Source organism: Prionailurus viverrinus, chromosome B3 (genome assembly GCF_022837055.1).
Source record: "Prionailurus viverrinus isolate Anna chromosome B3, UM_Priviv_1.0, whole genome shotgun sequence".
Classification (NCBI taxonomy): domain Eukaryota; kingdom Metazoa; phylum Chordata; class Mammalia; order Carnivora; family Felidae; genus Prionailurus; species Prionailurus viverrinus.
This window is the reverse complement of record NC_062566.1, coordinates 115,563,280-115,587,790: the sequence shown is the minus strand read 5'-3', so window position 1 is coordinate 115,587,790 and position 24,511 is coordinate 115,563,280. Positions and strand designations below refer to the sequence as shown.

The 24,511-nt window shown below is 37.9% G+C and overlaps 1 protein-coding gene across 3 annotated transcripts in view; it reads right to left on the bottom strand.

Moving 5' to 3' along the window:
* Positions 1–2,511: 2,511 nt before the first annotated feature.
* The window catches only part of YLPM1 (YLP motif containing 1), a 76,333-nt gene continuing 54,333 nt past the window's right edge, over positions 2,512–24,511 (bottom strand). The window contains exons 18-21 of one of the 3 annotated variants that reach the window (XM_047861253.1): positions 21,903–21,954; positions 16,721–16,851; positions 3,243–3,425; positions 2,512–2,927 (exon numbers count right to left, since the gene is read on the bottom strand). In XM_047861253.1, coding sequence (XP_047717209.1) covers positions 3,279–3,425; positions 16,721–16,851; positions 21,903–21,954 — 330 coding nt within the window. In that variant the 3' untranslated portion in view covers positions 2,512–2,927; positions 3,243–3,278. Of the gene's footprint in view, positions 2,928–3,242; positions 3,426–16,720; positions 16,852–21,902; positions 21,955–24,129; positions 24,347–24,511 lie in introns of those variants that run through there. The other 2 variants (XR_007152755.1, XM_047861255.1) reach the window with 2 other exon arrangements.

Here is a 24,511-nt window from a genome sequence, read left to right as displayed (position 1 = left end):
CACCAGTAAGACAGGCTGTAAACACCACTATTACCAAAAATACCTGAAACTCGCACCGTCAGCAGGACAAAATACTTAACGAAAAAGCCTACCTTAACATAAAATACCTAATAGAAAACCTAGTTTCAAAGTTTCAGTCAGTCCAACTCAGAATTTAATACTTGGTTTGCTCAATCAACAACTGGAATTCTTTCACAAAGGAAGTAAATCCAACCAGAAAATTTAAGACCTTTGTCTCTGTCAATAAACTTCTGAATTAATCACTGATATCTGACTCAAATATAACTTCTCAAAAATTATGTGAATCCAAGTCAGTGTCAACCAACAGAGAGTGTGCAACTGATGGCTTCTGATCCATGTAATCAATTACAATGTATTTTGAATATGCCAACTTAACCCTAAATAAATGATTTCTAAATAGAAAAAATTTCTGCATCTCATCAAGCAGAGCTGAATCACTGAAATGAGATTTTTCACAATTTAAAAGGTCTGAAACATTAAAGATATGAGGAACTCTCCCCAATATCAGATTATTATTAAGACACCAGACACCACAAAAGATTTTAAATCAACTTGATAGGATTAAAATAAAAAATTTAAGACACATACCAAGCAGCTTTCGGAGATAAGGAGAACTATGTAAATAAAACAACAGTAAAATGCTAGCACATAAATGGAATCCAAGTTTGGTCCCCTGTATTCCAAGGACATCTCTTAATAAACTTAAAATATTTGTGTTATCAAGGTATTTCCTACCAACACGAAATTTCTCCAAGATATTCTTGGGTGTTCTATTCTGAGTCCAGTGATAATGCAAATTCAAGAATGTAATAGTCCTTTAGACTAGCAAAATCAAATATCAACTGACAGTCTCTATTACTTTCTTTTTGGGGCCTCATCTTTTTTTCATTAATCTTCTTTCATTGAAGTTATTTGTTAGACCAACTTCCGAAAGTAGCCAACATTCTATGTTTATCCCCTAAGGTCACGTTAATCTGTATCTTCTACAGATTGTTTCCTCTCCCCTTATCCCCTTTGGTATAAGATCATAGACACAAAGCCATGGCTGCAAGGCAAAAATATGGCAGGTTTATGGTGATTCACAGGTGATTACCACTTCTTATTTCATTGGCATTCTGAATACTGTTAGAACATAAAATGGTTAAGAAAACTAAAGTAAGACATTCTCCGTAAGAACATATATTATCTCCATTGTCTTCTGAACTAGAGAACACATTCTGGAAATACTGTCTTTGATAAGAACAGGCATTTGGTAGATTCAAGTGAGTCTCTGTACAAACAATAATTCTATTGGCTATCTTGTGATGGACCTTCACTCAATGTCATAAACGCAGCTGAGAAAGATCAGTACATAGAAGTCTACTGTCAGCCAATAAGCAACCCAAGTTGTTAAATACTACAAACAGTAGGTGTTATTTAATGAAACAAATTACACGTTCAATATTGACTTGTTAAAAGCCTCTTACATGTAAACATTCAGAATTTCAGAGAAGATAAAAAGAACAGAAAGTTGTGAGGATTCCCGTTAAGTTGGTCTTCAGTACTGTAATTTCACGTTCTTGACACCCAAAGCAGTACTATTCGAATGCTAATAAATATCATCTCTGGTCACACGGTATTTAATGTAGGTCATAAAACTAAAAGGTTTTTGTCTGTAGCCCAAAAGTGAGTATTTCAAAATATTCAAGCCTTTTGTGAACACATTTAGAACTTGCAGAGTTGGATTACAAAGTGGAAACGGTGTTTGAGGAGGAAGGCTCTTCTCTAGGTCATCTCTCATGCTAGAAAATGATATTTTTTTGCTTTGCAGAATAGAAGAGGGAAAAGAATGTTTTTCTGTTTTTAAATTGGAATGATATTTGGGTTTTAGCACCATATATTTCTAGGTTCCACCTGGTACTATCCACAAGAGGGGAAATTCTGTGCAGAAGGCCATGCTTTCCAATCATGAGCAATCTGGCAAGAACCTGAAAACTTGAAGGGCTTAAAGGCTGCCTGCCAGAGGGCTGCGCATCTCCATACTCCTTCCCTGAAATCTTGATGCAAACATCAGTTAATTCAAGTTCAGCAATAAGGCAATAAGTTCCTGAGTTCTATGGAGTACATCAGTTTTGTCCACCAGGAGTCAAAGCCAGATGAGGGAAAAATCAAAACGTAACGGGGCATGAGGCAACAGCAAGAGGATCAAAGTAATAATAATAATAAAAAACAATAAAACATCATGCTACAGAACTGATGTGCTCCAGGGAACTGATGAATATTTGCAGTTGTCTCTACTAGTCTTCAAGATGCAAAGATAAAGAAAGCTATAAAACAAAGATTACGGAGACTTCCTTGTGTTTACAATATGTGCTATGTATTATATTGAGCTATATAATATTCTATAGGAAAGAGGTTTTGGGATGTTCGGCTAGCACGTAATTAGAACACACCATATTAAAAAAGCAAAAAAAAAAAAATAAAATTAAGAAAACGAGAGAAAGGGGCCCATGCTGTATAGCCCATGAATCTCATCGGCTTTATCGTGAAAGTTTATTGTTTTTAATCCTAGTACAATCAGCTACCAGTTACATACAGTAAAAAACAAAAACAGCCACAAAGCAATGGTGATAGAGATAGTCTGTGACATTGTACAGTGGAGGAAATATTTTCTGTTGGAATCTTCCAGCAGACCCCCACCTGGCTTCAGCAGTTAAGCTATCACTCCCTCCCTCCCCAAAATCGTTAAAAAGAAAAATCAATGTCTTGCTTGGGTACAGCAAGATTCTAATACCTCTTGGGGACACTGGAGAACTTTAAAAAACTAAAGTGGTAGAAACAAAACAAAAACTGAAACGTGGAAGGCAAGGTGACACACAACGAAGCTCCATGAGGCCGTGGCTTCAGATCACCTCAAAGCGAACCACCTGGAAAGAAAAGAAAAGGCTGTCATGCCAGGAGATAGCAGGGAGAAAAGTTCAGTAGACTTTAGTATCTCAACACTCTACTCCTCAAATCTACAGAATCCAAGCTTTTCTCAAGTCTTACGTTAAGTGAGCTGAGTTGTAGAAAACTGCTCCATTTTCCAGTACCTTGCACTGTAAATGTTGGCAACTAGCACATACTTAAAAACCAAAAAATAATACGAGAAGCATTTTTAGCAAAGCATGCTGTCTCCTTTATCTCAAACCCTTCAAAACAACCACACAGTAGAGGCTATTCATATGAGTGTGCAATCTTACCTTAGAGGAACAATGACTCCGTTCAAAAACTAAGTCTCATATATATTTGGTTCGATTGAGGGCTTTTTCAGCCAGGTGACCACTTTCATCTGTGATCTTCTCCCAATCAGTCTGTCCGACCACAAAACCTATGGCCCTTTTCCTATCTGCGTCCTTCTTTTCTTCCAGGTCTGCCCATCTCACCTAAAAAGAACACAGCATTAGGCTGGGCTTTAGGAAAAATAAATAAGCAAAGGGCCTCTTCCCTCTCTGGACAGTCTAAGGGGTAGGTAACTAATTTGAAACTAAGAATTAAAAAAACATTGGAGATTAACTGGGGAGAAGTGGAGAAAGCCACATGTCTTAAGCTACAGAAAGGAAACTCTCTAGTCAGTCACCAAGTCCTAACCCTTCCAGTCCCTGGAAAGTTCAGCTCTCAGCTCAGTTCTGGCCCCTCCATTATCCTCTGTGGCTCCTTTCTGGTTCACTGACCTCACTTCTTCCTCTGCTTAGTCTTCCTACCTTACATGCTCACTCCCTCCAATCCATCCTGCCAGAATGATCCCCAAATACACACAGTCATGACTCTCACCGGCTTTAAATCCGTCCCCTGCCTGAAGAATAAAATCCAAGCAATAGGTCCCTCTGGATCTGGCCCTTCTACTCTCCAGTGGCATTTCTGGGCAGTGCCTACAGCTTTTGTGTAAGTAGTACACAATTATTTCTGGCTCTCAGAGCACAATGGGCCACTTCCCACCTCTGTAACCTTGCATATTCTAGCCTCCCTTCCTGAAACGTCTTTGCCCTAACCCTGTCCATCTGGCATGAGTCTAGTCATCAATCCTTTCTTTGTCTCTCTTGTTCTTTGCCAATCAAATAATTAACCATTGCTTCCTTAGAGCTGCTTCTGGGTTTTGACACGTTTACTTTTGAACTTTCACACTATTTTGCAATGATCTACTTATAGACCTGCATTCCCTAATAGACTGTGAATACCCTAGGTCAACTGAGTTTTATTTATCTCTACACAATAATTATTTCTTGAAATTTAATCTTAGAAAACAGGGAGAGAGTATTATCATCTTCATCCAAGAGATAAAGAGATGAAGAGATGGACTCAATCTCAATCAAATGATATCATTTGGATATCAGTTATAATATTATAACTGTGGAAAAATTATAACTATAAATGCATAGATCAGGGATATTTCCCATTGGCAGGTATTCTGACATTTAAAAATGTAAGGAGATACATTTTAAATTTTAATAATATATCAAATATAGATTCTTATATTAACAATTAAAAGAACAAGCAGATATATCACATTCTGCAAAAGTTGAAACACCTGAGAAACTATGAAACTGTGGACATAACACCAAAGTCTGCAGAGACTGTATTTTCAATATAGCTTGTGATTTATTCTCTGTGACAAGGAATGGGAACCAGAGCATGCATACTTCATGTTCTTCACACTGGACATGGAAATGCATCAGGGCTCTTAGAGGCACACTGACCTTCCGTATTACTATTTACCGGACTGGTAATGAATCCAAACAGCAACCACTTGGCCAAAGAGAGGATATGTAGTAATAGCAGTGGGGAAAAACTGATACCACCCAACTCTTTTTAAAGTAGATTTAGTGCGTGGAAAACCTAAATTTCCTTCATGGATTTTAGTAAAAAAGAAAAAAAAAGCCTACTTAATGTGGGCTTTTTATACAGACGTCTCTGGACTTCCTACTATGTATTTATGCTGATTATATTTATTTTGAGGGACTCATACACTCTCTCAGTTGCCCTTGGGATCAGGGGGATACGTTCAGCAAAAGATGACTATGGCTGAGGAGGATGAAGGATGGACAGATGGACAGACTGGCCAGTGAACAAAGAAATGTTGTAACCAGTCCATAGTACATCCTTGACACAGAGTTAAACACACTGGTCAGTGCCACCCTGAACAAACTAAGAGCTAATTTTTAAGCCTGCAGTATAAATTCTAAGTCTTTAAAACCCAGATAAAATAAAGAACACAGGATTAAAAGAAAAAGTATGTAATTATTTCTTAGATAAGCAATATGTTTTAGCACAAATGCCCACAATTTTAAGTTGAAATGAAAATGTTTTATTCGTATTGTTAATGTATACTGGTGCTGTATTATTTATTTACATGGTAGACTCCTCCACTGGAGGTCCACTCCTTAAGAGGTCTCATCCACAGACCTGACAGACATTCAACATTGTAGAATGAGTGAATGATCACCAAAACACTAAATATATAAGAAGCAGAATAATGACTTTCAATTAGAAATGGTTTCTTAAATGTCAGTGTCCGTCCTAATCTTCCTAGAGGTACTTTTACTGAGATTTATAATCTTTTTTGCCACTTATCTTAGCCATTAAAAAAATGTTATAATACAGAAAAATCTTGACTAACACTCAAAGGTTTGAGGTGCATATATTTTATCCACTGTCACTAAAAATATCTATAAAATGTAAATGTCCAGCAAATAAGGGATCTGTTCACCTTCTACAGATATCAAAGAAACACAAAGTCGCCTTGACCTGCCATTTTATGCCCAATTAAGCAAGCAAAATTTTTAAAAAATTGTATTTAAAAAACATAGCCATTTTGGTAAAACTCTAGTATGATCAACTCTACATAAACTACTTGTTACAGTGGACATTAATCCTAGGAACATATCTGGTATTTGTAAAAAGCTGAATTAAAGGAATCAAGAGACCCCCGCAAATGAATAAATTACGAATTCTGCATTTGTTGCTACCCAAAGGATCTCCTTGTAGTCTGATTTTCGTGAGTGGTTTGAGAGTTAAAAACTATTTGAAATGAGGATGTGAGGCAGGGGAGGAGAGACAATGATAAGCCACTTAAAGAACTGGGATGTGGGGTTAAGAAGATGGCAGCAAAGTAGAAGGACTCTAGGCTCACCTCGGCTCATGAACACAACTAGATAACTAGCAAATCATCCTAAATACCTAGATATTGATCTGAAGACGGGCAGAACCAACTGCAACAATTAAAGGTAGAAAGGAGGCCACATCAAAGAAGGCAGAAAGTGCAGAGACAACAGTTTGGGAGAGAAATGGATGGTGGCCACTATGGTAGGCAGGGAACAGTGGTGGGAGAGAAGGGTGAGAGACATACTAACACACTGGGGAGCATCCGGGGAAAACAAATTCCCACAGTAAGAGAGCAAGAGGGGCCAAATTTCATGATTTATGGCAACCAGCGTGGAGTTTTAAAGGTCGGCAGGCTTGGCTGGAAGAGAGCCCTTAGGGCACTGCCTTGCTCTTAAAGAGAAGGCAGGCAAACATACAGCATGGAAATAGCGATCTGAAGAGCACTGGGGAGGTTACTTGCTCATCTCAGAGTATGTCCCAGAAAGACAGAGTTCACTGAGAGACCCCTCTGGGAACAAAGAAACTGGCCCGCACCATTTCTCAACGCTGCCCTTCAGCACAAGCATAGGACTGCCCGTGGGAACCAGTGTAAAGTGCCAACACTTGCTACCTAACTTGCTTAAACCAAGCCCCACCTCCCTGTGCTCTGGTAGAACTGCCTCTCCCACTCACACTTGCCTCAGTCCCAGCATGGTAGGCTCCCTCCTCCAGAAGACCAGCCCAAACCCTTGCTCACACTGTATCTCCCCATGTAGGAACTTTCTGGAGCCTTGGTTCTGGCAGTGATGGTGACAGGTCTCATTTCACAGACAGACCAGAGCACATATAGTTAAAATGCACCACATTATATAGTTAAAACACACCACATTTAGGCTAGGGACCAAACATTGCCCACAACAGACAAAGAAAGCCTCTGCAGATGACTGGCCTGAAGGATAAAATGGCCAGGACAAAAAAGCAGAAGATACGCAAAACACACTGGACACACTCCCAGAAGCACCAGGCCCTAGGGAACAGAGGATACCACAAAGCAGAGCACTACAGGACCTCTTCTTCATAAGGCCATTACTCTTAAGAATAAGAGATATAGTTGACATTCCCAACACACAGAAGTAAGCACAGAGACTTAAAATGAGAAGACAGAAACTTACTGCAAATGAAACAACAGGACAAGGCCTTGGCCAGAGAGCTAAGTAAAACAAATATTAGTAACATGCCTGATAGAACATTTAAAGTAATGATAATAAGGATACTTACTGGACTTGAGAAAAGAGTGGAACACATGAGTGAGACTCTTAACACAAAGATAAGGAATAACATAGCAAAGATATGAAATAAATGAAATGAGAAACATGGTTAATAGAATAAACAGCAGGCTAGAAGAAGCAGAAGAATGAATTAGCAATCTAGAAGACAGAGTAATGGAAAGTAACCAAGCTGAACAAAAGAGAGAAAAAGAATTATGCAAAATTAGAACAGACTTAGGGAACTCAGTGACTTCATCAAATGTAATAACATTCATATTATAGGACTCCTACAGAAAGAGAGAGAAAAGGGAGCAGAAAACTTATCTGAAGAAATAATAGCTGAAGAATTTCCTAATCTGGGGAAGGAAACATATCCAGAACCAGGAAGCACATCAAAATCAACAAAAGCAGATCTACACCAAGACATATTGCAATTAAATTGGCAAAGTGTAGTGACAAAGTTTTAAAAGGAGCAAGACAAAAGAAGATAGTAACTTACAAGGGAAAACTTGTAAGGCTAGCAGGAAATTTTTCAGCAGAAACTTTCTAAGCCAGAAGGGAATGGCATAATATATTCAAAGCGCTGAAGGGGAAAAATCTGCAGCTGAGAATACTTTATTCAGCAAAGGCTATCATTCCCAAGAGGAAAGGCAGTTTCCCAGACAAACAAAAAACTAAAGGAGTTCATGATCACTAAACGAGGCCTGTAAGAAATGTTAAAGGGAACTCTGAGTGGAAAGGAGAAACCAGAAGTGACAGTATAAAGGTAGGAAAGACAAAAGCAGTAACAATGAATTTCTATAAAATATCAGTCAAGGAACTCACAAACTAAAAGGATATAAAATATAACAACATATCCCAAAAATGTGGGGAGGAGAGGAGAAAAGAATGGGTTCAAACTTAAATAAGCATCAACTTAATATAGACTGCTATATTCAAAAGAGATGATATACAAACCTAATGGTAACCATATATCAAAACCATTAATAAATATGCAAAGAATAGAGACAAAGAAATCCAAATATATCACTAAAGAAAATCAGCAAATCAGAAAAGAGAGAAAGATAAGAAAGGATAAAAGAAAATCTCCAGACAAAACCACAAAACAAATAATAAAATGACAAATACATATTTATCAATAATTACTTTGGGGGTGCCTGGGTGGTTCAGTAGGTTAAGTGTCCAACTCAGGTCATGATCTCACAATCGTGAGATCAAGTCCCATGTTGGGGTCCATGCTGGACATGAAGCCTGCTTAAGATTCTCTCTCCTTCTCTTTCTGCCCCTCCCTCACTCACACATGCACACATTCTTCCTCTCTCTCAAAAAAATTGTTTTGAATTTAAATGCATTAAATGTTCCAATCAAAAGACATATGGTGACCAAATGGATAAAAAAACGAGACCCATCTATATGCTGCCTACGAGAGACTCATTGTAGACACTTGCAGATTGAAAGTGAGGGGATGTAGAAACATCTATCATGCAAATGGATGTCCAAAGAAAGACCAAGTAGGGGCACCTGGATGGCTCAGTCAGTTAAGATCTGACTTCGGCTCAGGCCATGATCTTGCAATTCATGAGTTTGAGCCCCGCACTGGGCTCTGTGCTGACAGCTCAGAGCCTGAACCCTGCTTCAGATTCCATGTCTCCCTCTCTCTCTGTGCCCCCTCCCCCCACATTCACATTCTGTCTCTCTCTCTCAAAAATAAGTAAGCATTAAAAAAAAAAAAAAAAAAAGAAAGCACAAGTAGCAATACTTACATCAGACAAAATAGACTTAAAAAAGACTGTAACAAGAGACAAAAAACACTATATAATAATGAGAGGGACAATCCAAGAAGAAGATATAACAATTGTAAATATTTATGTACACAACAAGGAAGAACCTAAATTCATAAAACAGTTAATAACAAATATAAAGGAACTAACTGATAATAATACAATAATAGTAAGGGACTTTAACAGCCTACCTATATCATTGGACAGATCATCCACAGAAAATCAACAAGAAAACAATGGCTTTGAATGACACACTGGAACAGGTGGATTTAACAGATATATTCAGAACATTCCATCCTAAAACAGCAGAATGCACATTCTTTTCAAGTACATATGGAATATTCTCCAGAATAGATCACATATTAGTCCACCAAACAAGCCTCAGGAAATTCAATTAGATCAAAGTCATATAATGCATCTTTTCTAACCACAACACTATGAAACAAAAAGTCAACCACAAGAAAAAAACTGGAAAGAGCACAAATATATGGAGGTTAAATAACACGCTACTAAACAGCGAATGGGTCAAACAGGACAAAAAAGAAGAAATAAAAAGGAAATGGAAACAAATGAAAATGAAAACACAATGGTCCAAAAACTCTGGGATGCAGCAAAAGTGGTTCTAAGAGGGAAGTATATAGCAATACAGGCCTACCTCAAGAAGCAAGAAAAATCTCAAATAAACAACCTAATCTTACACCCAAAGGAGCTAGAAAAAGAACAACAAACAAAACCTAAAATCAGGAGAAGAAAATAAATGGTAAAGATTAGAGCAGAAATAAATGATATAGAAACTAACAGATCAATGAAAGCAGGAGCTGGTTCTCTGAAAAAAAGTCAATAAATTATATTGATAAACCTCTAGCCAGACTTATTAAAAAAAAAGGGAGAGATGAGTCAAATAAGTAAAATCACAAATGAGAGAAAAGAAATAACAACCAACACCACAGAAATACAAACAATTATAAGTGGATATTATGAAAAACTGTATGCCAACAAATTGGACAACCTAGAAGTGGATAAATTCTTAGAAACATATAAACTACCAAAACTGAAACAGGAAAAAACAGAAAATTTGAACAGATTGATAACCAGCAAAGAAATTGAATCAGTAATCAAAAAATGTCCAACGAACAAAAGACCAGGACCAGATGGCTTCACAGGCAAATTCATTTAAAGAGTTAATACCTATTCTTCTCAAACTATTCCAAAAAATAGAAAAGAAAGGAAATTTTCTAAATTCATTCGGTGAGGCCAGCATTACCCCAATACCAAAACCAGATAAAGACACCATTAAAAAAAAGAACTACAGTGAAGAAATGGGCAGAAAACATGAATAGACATTTCTCTAAAGAAGACATCCAGATGGCCAATAGGCACATGAAAAGATGCTCAACGTCGCTCCTCACCAGGAAAATACAAATCAAAACCACACTCAGATATCACCTCACACCAGTCAGAGTGGCCAAAATGAACAAATCAGGAGACTATAGATGCTGGAGAGGATGTGGAGAAACGGGAACCCTCTTGCACTGTTGGTGGGAATGCAAACTGGTACAGCCGCTCTGGAAAACAGTGTGGAGGTTCCTCAAAAAATTAAAAATAGACCTACCCTATGACCCAGCAATAGCACTGCTAGGAATTTACCCAAGGGATACAGGAGTACTATGCATAGGGGCACTTGTACCCCAATGTTTATAGCAGCACTCTTCAACAATAGCCAAATTATGGAAAGAGCCTAAATGTCCATCAACTGATGAATGGATAAAGAAATTGTGGTTTATATACACAATGGAGTACTACGTGCCAATGAGAAAGAATGAAATATGGCCCTTTGTAGCAACGTGGATGGAACTGGAGAGTGTGATACTAAGTGAAATAAGCCATACAGAGAAAGAAAGATACCATATGTTTTCACCCTTATGTGGATCCTGAGAAACTTAACAGAAACCCATGGGGGAGGGGAAGGAAAAAAAAAAAAAGAGGTTAGAGTGGGAGAGAGCCAAAGCATAAGAGACTCTTAAAAACTGAGAACAAACTGAGGGTTGATGGGGGGGTGGGAGGGAGGGGAGGGTGGGTGATGGGTATTGAGGAGGGCACCTTTTGGGATGAGCACTGGGTGTTGTATGGAAACCAATGTGACAATAAATTTCATATACTGAAAAAAAAGAAAAAAAAAAGAACTACAGGCCAATATCCCTGATGAACACGGATGCAAAAATCCTCAACAAAATACTAGAAAACCAAATCCAACAATACATTAAAAAATGCATTCACCAAGATCAAGTAGGATTTATTACTGGGTTGTCAGGGTGGTTCAATATTCACAAATCAATCAATGTCACATCAATAAGTGAAAGGATAAGAGCCATATGATCATTTCAACTGATACAGAAAAAGCATTTGACAAGGCACAACATCCATTTGTGATAAAAACACTCAACAAAGTAGCTTTAAAGGGAACACACCTCAACATAATAAAGGCTATACATGAAGAACCCACAGCTAACATCATCCTTAATGGGGAAAAACAGAGTTTTTCCTCTAAGGTCAGTAACACTCTCACCACTTTTATTCAACATAGTACTGGAAGTTCTAGCCACAGCAATCAAACAACAAAAAGAAATACAGGGCATCCAAATCAGTAAGGAAGCAGTAAAACTTTCACTATTTGCAGACAACATGCTACTACCCAAAGTCAGAAAGACTCCCCCACAGGCGCCTGGGTGGCTTAGTCAGTTAAGTATCTGACTTCAGCTCAGGCCATAATCTCACAGTTTGTGGGTTCAAGCCTCGTGCTGGGCTCCATGCTGACAGTGAGGAGTCTGCTTGGGATTCTCTCTCTCTCCCTCTCTCTCTCTCTCTGCCCCTCCCTGACTCACGCATTCTCTCTCTCTCTCAAAATAAGTAAAATAAACTTATAAAGGAAAAAGAAAAGAAAGACTCCACCAAAAAACTGCTAAACTAATAAATGAAGTTAGTTAAAGTCTCAGGATATAAAACCAACGTACAGAAATCTGTTGCATTTCTCTAGACTAATTATAAAGGTGCAGAGAGAGAAGTTAAGAAAACAATCCCATTTACAACTGCACCAAAAATAATAAGATACCTAGGAATAAGCCTAATCAAAGCAGTGAAAGACTTGTACTCTGAAAACAATAAAACACTGATGAAAGAAATTGAAGACAACACAAAGAAATGGAAAGACGTTCCATTCTCATCAGTTGGAAGAAAAAATATTGTTAAAATGTCTGTATTATCCAAAGTAACTTACACATCTAAATGTAATCCCTATCAAAATACCAACAGCATTTTTCACAGAACTAGGACAAACAATTCTAAAATTTGTATGGAACCACAAAAGACTCCAAATAGCCAAAGCAATCTTGAAAAAGAAAACCAAAGCTGGAGGCATCACAATCCTGGACTTCAAGTTATATTACAAGGCTGCAGTAATCAAAACAGTATGGTAACAGCACAAGAATGGGCACAGATCAATGGGACAGGATAGAAAACCCAGAAATGAACCCACAACTATATGGTCAATTAATCTTGGACAGGGCAGGAAAGAATATCCAGTGGTAAAAAGACGGACTCTTCAATAAACGGTGTTGGGAAAACTGGACAGCAACATATAAAACAGAGAAACTGGACCACTTTCTTTACATCACACACAAAAATAAATTCAAAAGGGATTAAAGACCTAAATGTGAGACCTGAAACCATAAAAATCTTAAAAGAGAACACATGCAGTAACTGCTTTGACACAGGCCATAGCAACCTCTTTCTAGATAGGTCTCCTTAGGCCAGGGTAACAAAAGCAAAAATAAACTATTGGGACTACATCAAAATAAAAAGCTTCTGCAAGCAAAGGAAACAATCAACCAAACTATAAGGCAATCTATGAAATTGGAGAAGATATTTGTGAACGACATATCCAGTAAAGGGTTAATATCCAAAATATATAAGAAACTTGACACCCAAAAAACGAATTCAATTAAAACATGGGCAGAAGATATGAACAGACATTTCTCAAAAGACATACAGGGGCGCCTGGGTGGCGCAGTCGGTTAAGCGTCCGACTTCAGCCAGGTCATGGTCTCGCGGTCCGTGAGTTCGAGCCCCGCGTCAGGCTCTGGGCTGATGGCTCGGAGCCTGGAGCCTGTTTCCGATTCTGTGTCCCCCTCTCTCTCTGCCCCTCCCCCGTTCATGCTCTGTCTCTCTCTGTCCCAAAAATAAATAAAAACGTTGGAAAAAAAAAAATTAAAAAAAAAAAAAAAAAAAAAAAAAAGACATACAGATGGCCAACAGACATATGAAAAGATGCTCATCATCACTTACCATTGGGGAAATGCAAATCAAAACTACAATGAGATATCGCTTCACACCTGGCAAAATGGCTAAAATCAGTAACACAAGAAACAACAGGTGTTGGCAAGGATGTGGAGAAAAAGGAACAGCTGTACAGTTGGTGGGAATGTAAGCTGGTGCAGCCACTGTGGAAAATAGTATGGAGGTTCCTCAGAAACCTAAATTCTAAAAATAGAATTACCCTACAATCTAGCAATCATACTACTGGGTATTTACCCAAAGAATACAAGAACATTAATTCAAAGGGATACATGCACCCCTATGTTTATAGCAGCATTATTTACAATAGCCAAATTATGGAAGTAGCCCAAGTGTCCAGCGATTGATGACTGGATAAAGAAGATGTGGTGTGTGTATATATATATATATATATATATATATGCACACAAACATACACAATGGAATATTATAAAAAGGAATGAAATCCTGCATTTGCAAAGACATGGATAGAGCTAAAGAGTATAATGCTAAGCGAAATAAGTCAGTCAGAAAAAGACAAATACCATCTGATTTCACTCATGTGGTGAATTTAAGAAACAAAAGATGAAAGGGGAAAAAAAAGAAAGACAATCAAGAAACAGACTCTTAAGTACAGAGAAGAAACTGATGGTTACCAGAGGGGAGGGGGTGGGGGGGTATATTACAGGTGACGGGGATTAAGGAGTGCAATTGTCATGATGAGCACCAGATGTTGTATGAAAGTGTTGAATCACTATATTGTACACCTGAAACGAGTATTATACTGTTATGTTAACTAACTGGAACTTAAATTAAAACTTAAAAAAGAACTAGGATGTACACAGCTCATGTCACTTTGTCCACCCAGCTTATGAAGTAAACAACGTGGGATCACATACACTGTAGAGTAATAGTTATTTGACGAAAAATAAACTAGAGAAAAATATTTCTCATTTGAGATTATGCATTGTTACTGTACTATACCAAATTATTATTCTCAAGGAAGAGCTATTTCTTTTTTTTTTTTTTTTTTTTTTTGAGAGCCTGTGCATACGAGCAGGGGGAAGGGGGGAGAGAGAGAGAGAGAGGGAGAGGGAGAGGGAGAGGGAGAGGGAGAGGGAGAGGGAGAGGGAGAGGGAGAGGGAGAGAGAGAGAGAGAGAGAGAGAGAGAGAGAGAGAGAGAATCTTAAGCAGGTTCCAAACCCAGCATGGAACTGACACAGGGTTCAATCTCACGACTGTGAGATCATGACCTGAGCTGAAATCAAGAGATGGACCATGATTAACCGAATGAGACACCCAGGCACCTGCAGCTGTTTCTGCTTCTGTTGCTCCAACCTTAAAACTGGAATAGGATGAATCCATGCAAGTAGCGCCTGGGTGGAGCTAGGCACATATAGAATGCCACTAATCTCCCTTTCCCTTCCTCACAAGCCACATACACAGAGGTGGGCCTAGGGACTGTATGAAGTATTTAAAAGAGCTTTTGAAAACTGAGGTGCTTCGTAATGTTATCCAATGTCATGATGTGTTACTGGCATTTTTATTTTCTTACAACAAATACTCTTTTAATATTAAAAGTACTGAAGAAATTCATAAAAAAGAAATGCTGTGTAAAGATAAATGATACAGAACCTCATCTTCTTTTTTGTTTAGTAGAGAGAGAGAAGAGAGAGAGAGAGAGAGTGTGGGGGTATGGGGCGGGGGGGGGGGGGGAGGAGAGAATCTTAAGCAGGTTCCACACTTGGCGTGGAGCCTGATGACATGGGGCTTGATCCCATGACCCTGGGATCATGACCTGAGCCAAAATGAAGAGTCAGATACTCAACCAACTGAGCCATTCAGGCGCCCTGATACACAACCTCATCTTAATTAAGGAAATGCAAACTGAGATACCATTTTTGTTTTACTCATCAGATGTCGAAAGTTTAAAAGTTTGATAACAGCACCTTTGGTGCAAGTGTGGAAAAACAGGCATTTACTTACAGTGGGTATATAAACAGGTGTAACCTTTTTAGAAAACAACCTCACAGTATTTGTCAAAATGATAAATCACACTCTATAAGACTGCAGCTTTAGTACTAAAAATCTACCCTAGGGATATACTTTCAAAACAATATGCATATGCACTATGACTTTCACCATAGTGTTTATATTAACAATAAAATGAAAATAGCCTAAGTATCTACCAATAAAGGGCTGGATAAATACCTCAACAACCAAACAATGGAGATTGGGCAGCTATTTGAAAAGAATGGTAGTTTGTATACACTTATATACAAAAATCAAGACAAATTAGCTAGAAAAGGCTTATCTGGATCACACATAATATGGTATTTTTTGCTTCGTTATTTTGTTTTAAAAGGATATACATAAACGTCTATGTGGAAAGCCTATGCAATATCCTGGTTTCATTTCTCTGCTCCTTTTCACAGCAAAACTTCAAGAAGTTGTCTACCTTGGCTGTTCTATGTTTCATTTCCCATTCCTTCTTCAGTCAGCTCCGAACTGGCTTGTGCCCTTCAACTCTCTAAGAAAACCTGCCTGATTGTTGATCAATCATCAGCAATCTCCATGTTGCCAAATCCAATAGCCATTTCTCTGCTCCCAATTTACTTGTCTTCTCTGTATCATGTAACAATCGACTACTCTTTACTTCTTGAAACATTTACCTCTACCTGAACTTCGAAATTCTGGAGTCCTGAGTTCTATTATCATTTCTAACTTAAATGGTCTCTCACTGAACTTCTCATGTTTTACTCTCTAACTGGACTTCCCCAGTTTTCTCTGACTCAGTAAATGGCACCACACACATGGAGTGCTCATGGCCAGAACCCCGAAGATTCACCTTTGAGTCCATCCACTCCTGGACTCTCTAGATCTAATCCATTAAGATATTCCACAGATCGTCTTCCACACTTTACTCTGCACTTAGCTATTCTGCCCCAGACAAAACAGCGCAAGCGGCCCCTTCAAACTCCTTTAAGGTTGACAACGTGCTAGCCACGTGAGATTCTGTTTTTCATTTTTTAAAGTACCTATACATTTTTAATCTGGTAACTTGCAAGGTCTGACTCATTTTTTAAAAATTTGTAATATGATAGAATATAAACTAAGTCACTCCAAAGATAGCATTCATATTCTTATCTGCCTATAACTCTCCAAAACCAGATGCCTAACGGGGCCCTTCCCCTATTGGCAATTGTTGACAAAGTCTCTTACCCTCTTCTTCCCAGGCTCAGAAGCACGAGTGTCATAATCATCAGGGAGCTGAAGATAATCCTCCATTCTGCTGGCAATTGCCTCCCAGTCACGTTTCCTTTTAGTACCAGTTCTCAAGCCATCCAACTTGTCTGAGGGACAAACACAGAGCCGCAGCATTAAGGGAGAGTGTGAATTTGCACACAACACACAACTAAAGGAAAAGAAGTCTGGAGCACTGTCAGAGGGCACATCCACATTTTTGAGGGCAGCATCACTTGCAGATCCAACTATCTTCTTGGCGGAGATAACACCAAGTTCTGTGCAACTTCCATCGTTTATTTGATGTTCATACTGGCAGGCATTACGTTACGATGTTGGTTTAAGTAACAAATACAGGCAGAGTAAGAAAAGTCACTGGTCTCCTGGCCTCCCTGCCCCCGCCCCCTCAAGTCACACTTCAGCTCTCATGTCCTGAAGGAAAATGCAAAGACGGGTTTTTCTAAAAACTCTTTCTTCTCCTTTTTTTTATTTCCTCTTTGACACAATATTAACACCACCCATTTGATCGGTAATCACATGTGATACTGTGTCATACGAAAAGCAGGTAGTACCAACAACTTAATGAGCCAAGCTAACGTTTAAAGAAGGTTTTAGATGAACGGTTCCTTGGGAACGGTTGTACGAGGATTTGCCGTTAAGTTAACGTTTCTGAGTAAGATGATTGTACAGATCGCCCTTTTCTTTGTTTATATTATGAAATACTGTTGACCATTCTGAGGCTAAGAACTAGTCAGCCAAAGTGACCAGATCTAAATTTTCTTTCTGAATCCTCAATCTGAGAGGGCTGGGTTTCCTAAGGGGCCCAAACTGTAACCACTTAAATGAACGGAGATTGCAGATTCAGAAATTAGGAGATAGGAGTTTAGGTGTCTGCAAGAAGAACACGCGATGAAAATGTGTAGTGTTTTCCATTGGTTATTAATACTGATTTTGAATTCTGTATGTAGAATATCATGAGCTATATATATTTTTAACTACATTGAAGCACTGAACTTTGGAATCATCTGCGGTTACACACACACACTATTATTAAGCAAGTCAATAAAAGAAAACCTACAAAATGTCAGAAATACACAATAACCACACCTCATTAAACTCCAAAAAGGGTGCAGAGTGTATATAATAGAAGTCTTTTGGGCACCAAGTTGGAGAGAACTTGATATGAAAAGAAAAGCACAATGGAAGCCGTGGCAGGAGGGAGGGGGAGTTTATGCTTCAAATGTAAAAGATTCACACACAACTAACTGTACCATACCATACAGGCTTCAAAAACCAGTAAGATTGCACATACTTGGCAAAGCTTTTATTTCCTAAAACCCTCCCCGATAAAAGCAGTATTACTGAAAAATCGGCAAGGCAAACTCCAACACTGTACAAAACTCAATAAATTTTTATCATATTGCTTTAGAAAATTTTTTAACGTGGATGAGTTCAACAGAAACAGTTTCCTAATCTCCTCTGCAAATCACATGCTGTACCAAATGGCTCCATTTTCATGTATATGACAGGCCATGATATACAAATGCTTAAAGAAGTGACCCCTTGATTGCACAGGGATGTAGATTGTGGTATTATAAACCCAATGAAGTCTCACAAACAATAGAACTGTTCTAGTTCAACAGTCTACAGTATTACCAGAAGAGTAGGAAGCTCCAACAGACTTATTAAATACACCTCAGAGGATTTCCAAACTTAAGATCAACTTTGACGTTAACATACTTCAAAGGAATAATTTCGTATCTGAACCCCTGGAATGGAGCATGGCCAGGCAGCACTGCAGAAGGGCAGTGTGAAAACTGTAAGAACTGTGCCTCATACACTGGGTATGTGACAGGAGTTACAGACCAGGAGTCCCATATGTGTAACATGGAAGATCAGAAGAACATGAACTACTAGTCTGAACACCCTTGTTCGTAATGTTTAATTTGAAATTTCATTGTGCACACATGTTTAAAGCTTCCTTCTTGGGGCTGAAGAAAGGTTCATACCTCTTCCACATGGCATCCTGGAAACCCAAACACACAGACGTATGGCATAAGGTGAGGGAAGAGGAATCTGGGGTGTTAATTACAGCAGACGGCTGGTATCCCATACACTCATACTAAGGATTTTCAGAGGTTTCAATTTCAAAAATGAAGTTTTACGATGAAGATGAAGGTTTAAATACCCAACTTGGCAGGTCACAGAATTTTCCCACATCTTCAGAACAGTATATATTATTATAGCACAACAGAAAAATTTTGTAGACATACACGTATGCATTTTCTAAACATAAATGGTGTTTCTGAAAATCTGTTCATGGTAAACACACAAGGGTTATGTGCCTATATGAGTAATAATTTCATTCCAACTGTGAAGAGATGATATTGCCTGACATGTAGAAGGCCAATACACAATGACTCATAAGCAGAGACAAATGACAGATGAGAAAAGTAAAAGTACTCGGTATGGAGAAACCTAAATTAGGGTAACAGTCTCAAACCTTCTTTCAGTTTCTCACAATTTGAGAAACCGAAATCACATCATTGGAATTTAAGTAGCTTCAGTGCTGAACCCCAGCATCCGACGTGGCATGTAACACCCATCCTTGCATTAGGGTGCCTGTGTCCCAGCTGAGAAGGAGCCAGTCAGGTGCAAGTGAAGTGGGCCACAGGCGGTCTTTAACAACTCCATGACACCGATGCCGGATGTATTTCAGGCCAGTTCTGAATCTTTCTAGAATTACACCACTTCCAATTTAACACTCAAACATTGGCTGAACTGCATACTGTACTTAATTAACACAGATCAAGAATCTGCAATGAGATTTAACCAGTTGCATGAAAGGTAAACGAGCACTTTCTCACTGGCAGACTCATTTGTAAATCAAAACGCCTCAGTTACACAGGTTTATCACTTCTGGCTCAGTGTGTTACACTGATGAAGCTTAGTATGTTTCCATCCAGCATAGTCATGTTACCAAAAGGAATTTACGAATGTTGGTAAAGTACCTAGAAAAATAAATTGTACCCTGTAATCAAATCTATTAAATTTGTTAAGATAAGGAAGGGCACTGTAAATAGGCTGATTCTCGGGTGAAGAGCCTCATGTTTTAGAGAAGAATCTTCTTCTCATTTGGCTCCATGGACCAATCTCAAAGAAGCAAAAGCACTTTCAAGGATGCTCACACTCAATTTGCCTTCCTCCACAGGTAGATTAGCTCTCAAAATAACACCGTGGTGCAAGATGCCAGTCATTACATAAAACATCACTGTCACTCTTACTAAAATAGCAGCAGCAAACATGTTAGGATTTATTTTCTAGATTCATTACTACACCTTCAGTGCCTTTAACTGAATAAGTAAATAAAAATGATTTAACAAATCGATTTCTGGAATTAACTGCCTAACACTCTCTCTTTAAGTTGGAGTGAATTTGTATAAAATATATTTTCTGAGAAGCAAATGGTAGGCCAGAATTTTTTCCAGAAATCACTACCAAGTTTAATATCATATATTCTTGATGGAAAGAAAATTCCATTTTCCTTTCTCTTTAGAAATTAGAAAGGAAAATAGAAAATGGACTAGCTCAAGTTTAAAAAAGTATTATCCTAGATCATGTATTTGTAATGCCTGCGAACATTATACGCTTGGCTAAAATATTTATCACTTTTACAATCCTGTTGTCTCTTTATTATGATCTCTTTTTGCCCCAAAAGACAACTGCTATTTAGAGAACCAGAAGAAGGAAATGATCTTACAGTCTTACAAGTTATTCTCAAAGTACAGACCTTCAAACAGACTTAATCTAATATCAAAATAAGCAGACCTAAGCATTATTATTTAAAAAGTAATTTGTGCCTGTTATTTTCCTACATATGTAATTGCACTTAAACATTTATAAATGCTTTGAAAGTTTAGAGGAAGAGATCATTGACTAGGATTTCCCAAGGAGGGAAGACTAGCATAAGAATATGTCAGTAATCACATATAACTTTCACATATCATACAGTAGAAAAAAATTCTAGACTGTGTAACAAAGTACCTCTCCCAATAATGTAGTAACAATGAAGTTTATGGAACTGCTTTTTACACAGGGCCTAGTGAACCTCAATTGCCCACGTGATCACGCGAGCAAAATAAAAGGCAAAACTTATGCGGTTGTGTGTAAAATGCACTCCTCTTGCATCAGAAACACAATGTGTCCCCAACAGTGAAGCAGCTAAATGACTCAGATTTCTTCTAGGAACTTAAGATATTTAGAAGGCTACTTCAGTTTTGGAGTAACAGCATGATACCAGGAAGAGAAACGCAGAGACTGACAGTCATGCTACATACATTAGTAAGGTCAATCTTCTAGAAAGCCCTCATCTCATTTTCTTAGATTATTTATTAATACATCTGAAATCGATGTGTTAAAGGATTCTCTTTAAGTGAGGTGAAAAAAGTAAACGAAAAAAAAAGTTTTGTAGTTACGACCATGAAATATTGGGAGGAAAATCCACTGCACATGTAGGATGTTCTGCTTGACGGGATACCTCACGTTAAGCAACTCCAAGTTTTGATTTAGGCAATCATTTTAACCAGTTTACCTTGTAATCTGGCGCTAAAAACAACTTGAAGGAAACTTGACTCTTACAAAGCAGGCTCCTCAAAAACCTAAATTATAGATCTACCTCCCCGTACCCAGAAACTCTAGTCTATTACACAAGGAAAATAACTGCCTTTACATTAATGTTTAAACTTCAATATTTATTATTCCTACTACTATTATTACCCAAAGTATTCACAATCAGGTTCAACTTTGGCCTGCAGTTAAATATTCTTTTAAAAAAGCAGAAATCTCATCGCACCAACATTTCTGATTAATATAACAGAACGGATTTCACAAGTGACAGCATTTTGTTGCTAAATGCATCATACTTCCGCTTACTCTAATACCCTGAAGTGGTACTGAAGGCAGTCCCTCTAAAATACTCTTCTTTCACTCTGTCCCAAGATGTAACTAGTTAAACAAGATGTAGCTAGCACAACAGACTGAGGACGTAAGGTAGGCCAAGAATCTTGGCTTAAGGGAGAAATTTGTTCTTCTTACAGCAGAAAGATCTATGACCATTACCATCAGGTATCACATATAAAAACAGGAAAAAGGAAATACCCACCTAGCTTGGCCTCAGATGTGTCCATCTCCCATTTGCTTTTCGGAATGTAACCCTAAATCGCACACAGAGAGAAGCTCGAAGGGTTAGAAAGAGACACATACATGCATATCACTGTTGAACTGGAAAAGCATTAAAACTGGGAACGGATTCAGTTTCCACTCACTAGTTACATATATATATGTCTATATATATATATCCTTAGGGAAAACACAGTCTCATTATCTCTGAAGAAACTGAATTACCAATTCACCAAACTTCCCTGCCCAGATTTCAGAGTAGTCACTTCAGAATAGTATCATGAAGGCGCTTTGAGGCAGCTACAGTTCAGGACACCCGGCTGTAGTCTGAACAACAGGTAAACAGTAAATATGGAGAGGACGTACGGTCGTTTCTGTGCTAGTATTAATATCATTCAGAGTAGCAGAAGACTTCTAATAACTAGCTAGCTTATTTTCTAAATACAACTGCAATTCTCAAGTGATAGTAGCCATGAGGTACAAAGAGTGTTCTTCAAGACAGCTACTTTATATTTCAGTGTAACTTTACTCAAAAGAAAGAAGAAAACAATGGTATCACTGAACACAACTATGAAGTTCCAACTTCATTTAAAAATGACTCAACCCATTTACCAGTTAGATCTTACAAAGGCTGGTTTCACTGAATCAATGTGAGAGCATTTCTTCTGCGTCAGTTGGAACCCAGATTATTATTTTCAATGTCTTTTAAAATGATATTTTCCTATTATACGAAAAACCAGAAATCTCCACAGGCAATTTATATTTTATTTAATAAAATAACTGGGTAGTTTATTTCAAACAAAGTCCCATAAGATTTTCAAGTTTTCCAATGTACCTATTTAATTATGTAGTAATCCTTTTCGTTTATTCACCTAGCAAGTGTATGGTGATGATTCCTCTTTTCCTTCATTTGGACCCTGTTCTCAATTAAACCCTAACATACAGAGCTTTAATATTAGGACTTACTGTACAGAACAGACTCATCAAAGGTGTCAGCATCTTCTTGTAAGAACTAATATATCTACTACTGGGAATATTCAAGGTCATGGAACAGACTGCCACAAAGGTAAGGTGGAAAGTGTGTTGAACATTCGTTTCATGACAGTAACTGTTGTGTTAGAGTACTGGAGCATCAGAATTCTTCCAGGAAACCTATAGGTTTTGTACATTTCTAGTGTTTAAGTCAAACTAAGAATTCACTTTCAACTTATTAGGTAGTAACTTCAGGTTATAAGTCATATCATCTTTCCCAAATACATTTCTAGAACAAACCAAGACAAAGCTATGCTGAAGTGATGGTGCTAAAAGTACTGATGAAATCTGTACAAGTGATATCTCAAAAATCATCTGAAAACCTTAAGCATCACTAGAATAATATATCTATAAATTCTGAGTCGTATCTACTAAATTCACTAAAGCACTAAAGAAGGAAAAATATCATACCGATGACCCCCAAAAAAGATTCTCTTAACCAAGAAAAGTTTGGATTTCACCCAGTTGCATTGATCAGCACAGAGTAGAAAATGCCAAGTTTATTGAGAATTCAATGAAAATGGTCTGAATGACATGAGACTTGCTCTTAACCCTTTGGTTAAAATTCTCCAAGAATCTTTTACTGTTGGAATAGAACCCAATAGTAGAAGATCTGGATTCTGCATTTTTGAATGGGTTAAGAGAAGTTTTATAACATAAAGATAAGCAAAATGAGTATATTAATTTCCTTCTGCTGGAACCACCCTGTTCTTCCTTACAACTGTATCATCTTCTCACTGCTTGAAATGTTAGGCCATTTGGAAATAAAAGATAGTCCAGCAGGGTAGAGTTTTAAGGCTTCTTTGCCATGTTTCTGGTGTAAAAATAGAGTATTTACAGCGTGTTTCACTTTTCAAAATAATTAGCACATTCAATGAAAAGTTCCAAGCTTTGATCTACACCTACACAAATCAGATGTTATGAACCATGTCCTGAACTGAAATCTCCACAAAAGGAAGACGGAGCTTCAGAAAGCTAACATTATAGAATTCTCACATGATCACTTCCTAGTACACACGCTGCAAGGAGCTAACGAGGTCATTAGCCATATTCCAGAACAGCGTGGACCTTTAAATGAACTTCCTGCCTACATTTTAGATCATATATGTCAAAAAACAACCTAATTAAGAAAAATATTTTGTTTAAAGACAAAAAAACATACTGAGACTCAAATGCCATTATCTTTAAAGCTTATTTTTTAATCCGCATATGAAATCTAGGAATGTAGAGGTTGACACCATCTCTATGTACACACAGTTTCTTTTCAGAGTCCTCTGTATCACACATGGGTTTGATGGGACCACTTCTTAGAGAGTCTGTATTCTCTAGGGGTAGGAATCAGGGTTCTCGCTTTGTACATTTTCAGAAGAATATGAGAAGCAGCTTTAGCAAGGGCTGAAGTATTAAATAAAACAAATAATGTTTTGAATTAAAAAAGAAACACTCTTTCAAGGCATTGCTAATCTCTGTGTCTCATTAGCAAACACTGAAAAGTAACATAACTCTACAGGTCGCGTATTTTTCAATGACAGGGTAAGGCAAACATCTCTACAGAAGTGT